Source organism: Lygodium microphyllum, chromosome 19, assembly GCF_053477565.2.
Source record: "Lygodium microphyllum isolate KBCC chromosome 19, Lygodium_microphyllum_v1.1.10, whole genome shotgun sequence".
Taxonomy (NCBI): domain Eukaryota; kingdom Viridiplantae; phylum Streptophyta; class Polypodiopsida; order Schizaeales; family Lygodiaceae; genus Lygodium; species Lygodium microphyllum.
Window position 1 is genome coordinate 30543085 of NC_141153.1, and position 4122 is coordinate 30547206.

Below are 4122 nucleotides of genomic sequence, written 5' to 3' on the forward strand. Positions count from 1 at the left end.
TCCATTTCTGTAACAATATATAGTTTTTGCAAAAAAATGGATTGTAAGCACAGCCTCCTTTGATGACGTTTTCTTTAGATCTGATGTCTTCATGTCAAATGGCCACTCCCAAGCCTTCAGGTTTCAGGCGTTCAAGCTCTAATACCATGCTTAAGATTCAGAGGGAGAGAGAGACAAAGACATGGAGCTGTAACAGAGAGTAGTGAACTCTCTTGTTCTCTTATTCTCATTCTTCCATAATGCTTACTAAAGTCTAACCACACAAAACTAATGATAAACACACAAGGTCACCGATTGACCGTACTACTAACTGTGGTTGAGTCTGATTGACTCAATTATTACAACACATATGTAGAGTGACAGCCAAGACGACATCTGTCTAGATAAAGCCGGTCATGTCAGTGATACTGATCATGAGCTTGATTCTCAACAGAGAGCACGTACACAGCTTAACTTCCCAATCATGAGCAATTAAAGTGTGAGAAAGAGAGAGAGGAGAAGGAAGACGACTTCCCAATCATAGACACAATTTCCCAATCATAGGCAATTAATAAGATCCTTGCTTTGGTTTGGGAGGCAGGTTGGGGAGCTCCTTGATACTTAGCACGTTGTGAACTTGTCGCTCAAGTAATCGAGTAGTATAGATAGATTATATAGTGGTGTTCAATGAAAAAATGGTAGAAATTGGCAATGTAAAGTGTGAAATTGTAGGGGTGTGAGACGTGTCTATGAAATTTCCACAAGGAAAAATATCGGGGATCGTGGAGACGAGACATTTCCGAAAGGAAAAATATCAGGGACGGAAGAGACTCGACACCACACGAAAAGAAAGGAATGAGCGAAGCACACCTTCGCATGATAAATTCTATACCGTAAGGCACATTACTCGACCTTCTTATTTACTCGCGTAATAAGAAATTAGTGGCATCGTCTCCGTTCCATCATTTCTTGTGTGTGGGAGATTTCCCTCTTCTTCCATGGACGTCTGACGCAAAATCCGATCCTTGGTTGTGGAACATCTTCCCCTTCTTCATCACTGGAATTCTGAAGCAGCATCCATTATTCGTTCTTGGATGATCTTCTTCTTCTTCACAGGAAGCCTGACGCAGCATCCACTCTTCCTTTGTGGAAGATCTTCTTTACTCATTCTTCACAGGAAGTCTGACGCAGCATCCATCGTTTCCTTTGTAGAAGATCTTCTTCTTCTTCATTGGAACCCTGAAACTGGATCCATTGTTTCTTTATGGAAGATCTTCTTCTTCATTGGAAGTTTGAAGCAGAATCTTTTCTCTCAACAATCAATGTGTTCGCAAATCGGGAGCCTGTAGCAGGATCCTTGACTTCCATCAATCCTTGTGGAAGGTCTTTGCCGTAGAAATCCTCCTTCATCCTAACCATTTACTTTCCATCTCCTTCCATGGCTTCCATTTCCTCTCCCCTTCCTCCTTGTGGCGGAACCGAGGACCTCCATGGCAGCACTTGTTGTACCTCGCCTTTCAGAAGCAGGCATGGCGCCTTGCACAGCCCGTTCCATCGGCCTGTGCGAGATGTGACCATCTCCCATTTAGAGAGAGGAGCTGCAAAAGATAGAATCCCGGTCAGAAGAGCCTCCCCTTCTCACCGTTTCAAGGTGTTTGCGGAGCCTCACAACAGAAGGAAGCTCTACGTCCCTCCGGAATCCACCTTGGAGACCACTTGCGCGGAGGAGATGCTCGAACAGCTCCTAAATCAAATGGGCTTAGCAACTTCACAAGAGGTGAAAGAGTCCAGTAGTAGTATTTCAACCTTTCGTGTTTGCCTGACGTGTTTTGCGAAACTACAGCTTTTATCTCTTCTTATCTCTACTGGATGACATATGGCAGGACTATGTTGAAGCAGCCTGTATCCGTGACACTATCAACATGCTTTTGGAGCGGGAACCAGTACTGAACCTTAAGCTGGCGATTGAGAAAGCTGTTGCTGAAGAACGATTTGAGGTGTGTCACTGCCCCATGCTATCTTAAATTTCATAGGATCCCCATGCCTGTTCTGTCTCTTGATCCTTACAAAGCAAACATTCCAGCTTCATGCATGTGTATGACATGCTGTAGGTCAACTTAAACTTCTAGCCACCATATCTCAGAGCAGTTTAGAACGCCATAGGTTCCAAGTAAGAACCATATCTCTCCATTAAATTTTACCTTTCAGCCGGTTCTTTATGGTGATACAATGTCTTTATATCTGATTAATTTGTGACTGCAGGATGCCGCAAAATATCGGGATCAGCTCAAACTTTTAGCGAGGCCATCAAGTCCTGAGCTGGATTGCTACAGTGATACAACAACCCAGGTCAATACAGAGTTCTGTACAGGTCATTTTCTTTTCTAAGATAGGCCCCATTTACAGGTCTTCACTGATATCCCTCTGTTTATTCAGGGCATACGGGTCCAGGTGCGGAGCGCCTATGTGAATGATCGAAGTCAACCTTACAAGCGACAGTACTTCTTTGCTTATCGTATTCGCATCAGCAACATATGCTCCAGACCTGTGCAGCTCTTAAGCAGACACTGGGTTATAACAGACGCCAATGGCAAAACAGAGCGCATCAGGTGGCCTAAGATTATTTTTCTATTGAAAGTCAGGGATTGTTGCTTGGATTGTAGACCATGCATGATGGCTACTTGAGTAGGCTGTGAATGATTAACCTGGAACTGTCTGCGTCACTTACAGAACAGCTCCTCAATATTTCTTGACAGTATTGGTTTGATTGATGTTCTACACATTTAAAGGGCGGTGCCACAGAGATAATCCTTTTATAGTCTTGTTTATTGCTTCCTTTTTCTAGTCAATATAGTCAAGTGACAAGTCCTCTTGTCTATTGTGAGACTGAACCCATTAGGTGATTGTCTATGTGAATGCATGCTTTGCAGCTCTGGAGATCTTTTTATCTAGTCAGGGCTATTCAGATGTGTGACTATCATCTCGGCATTATTACACTAGCAACGTACAATTGCTCAGTCATTTTCATTGGCTTTACAGGGGTGTTGGTGTGATTGGGGAGCAGCCTGTGCTCCTACCAGGATCTAATTTTGAATATACCTCTGCTTGTCCTCTGTGCACTGCTACTGGGAAAATGGTAAGTCCTTAATTCACTATCTTATTGTCCTGGATGCTATTGCCAATGCTGCTCCTTATCCCCCCATTTCTGGTTGAAGAGAAACCTAGACAGACAATAACTATTAGCACTGACTAATGTTGAGGTGGTGATGGCTTGCAGGAAGGAGATTTTGAGATGCGCTACTTGGATGAGGCAGCATATTCCACATTCAATGTGAAAGTTGGCACCTTTGCTCTTGCTATGCAGCCCACAGTGATCGCAGAGTGAGCAGATTCAGAAGTGTATCACCATTAGTTCAACCTTAACACACGAGAACATGTATCATAACCTAGAAAAAAGATCTGAGGTGTTTTACCATTAGTTCAATCTTATCACATGAGAGCATGTATCATAACCTAGAAAATAAGATCTGAGGCCATAAGGTTAGTTATATGCTTGCAATTGCAAATGATTCTGATTGTGCCCGTTTCTTAAAGCCAGTGGCACCAAAAACCTACCAGGAAAGCAGGCACCCTGGTCTCCCCTCCCCTGTTGCATATCCAAAGTATGTTGATTGTAATCACCCTTTCAGAACTGTGAATTGGAATCCTTGTTTTTTGAGTTTAGTGGAAACGTTCCAGCCCGTTATATCTCTCATTTGGTGTTGTGCATTTATTATCGCACTTATCATATGAAGCCAATGAGTCGTTCAGCTTCACAGTCTGCATGTTCTATGGGGTAACATGCTAAAGATGAATGAGTGTTCGATCTAAGTCTGCATGTTCTCTGGGGTAATGTGCTAAATATAAAATGAGTGTTCGATCGAAATTGGTAAACCACATCACATGTATGTGAAGGAAGATTTTTGTCATCTCACAAGGAATGGCCACTGCAATTGTAAGATTTCTACTGGAAATTAGAATATAACAGCTGCGCCACACCCAAGGATATCGACTTGCGAGTCTGGTATGAGGATTTCAGGTCTGCACAACCACACGCAAGCCTAAGTCGCGCAAAAAAAAAAAAAAAAACATGAAAAGGGAGAA

At 42.9% G+C, this 4122-nt stretch overlaps 1 protein-coding gene across 1 annotated transcript; it reads left to right on the forward strand.

The window, feature by feature from the left end:
* Nucleotides 1-806: 806 nt before the first annotated feature.
* LOC148019704 (uncharacterized) lies at nucleotides 807-3731 on the forward strand. The gene is made up of 6 exons (XM_087699848.1): nucleotides 807-1756; nucleotides 1863-1976; nucleotides 2242-2328; nucleotides 2416-2588; nucleotides 3019-3115; nucleotides 3257-3731. The coding sequence occupies exons 1-6, from the start codon at nucleotides 1418-1420 to the stop codon at nucleotides 3362-3364; spliced, it is 918 nt and encodes a 305-aa protein (XP_087555974.1). The 5' UTR covers nucleotides 807-1417; the 3' UTR covers nucleotides 3365-3731.
* Nucleotides 3732-4122: the final 391 nt, after the last annotated feature.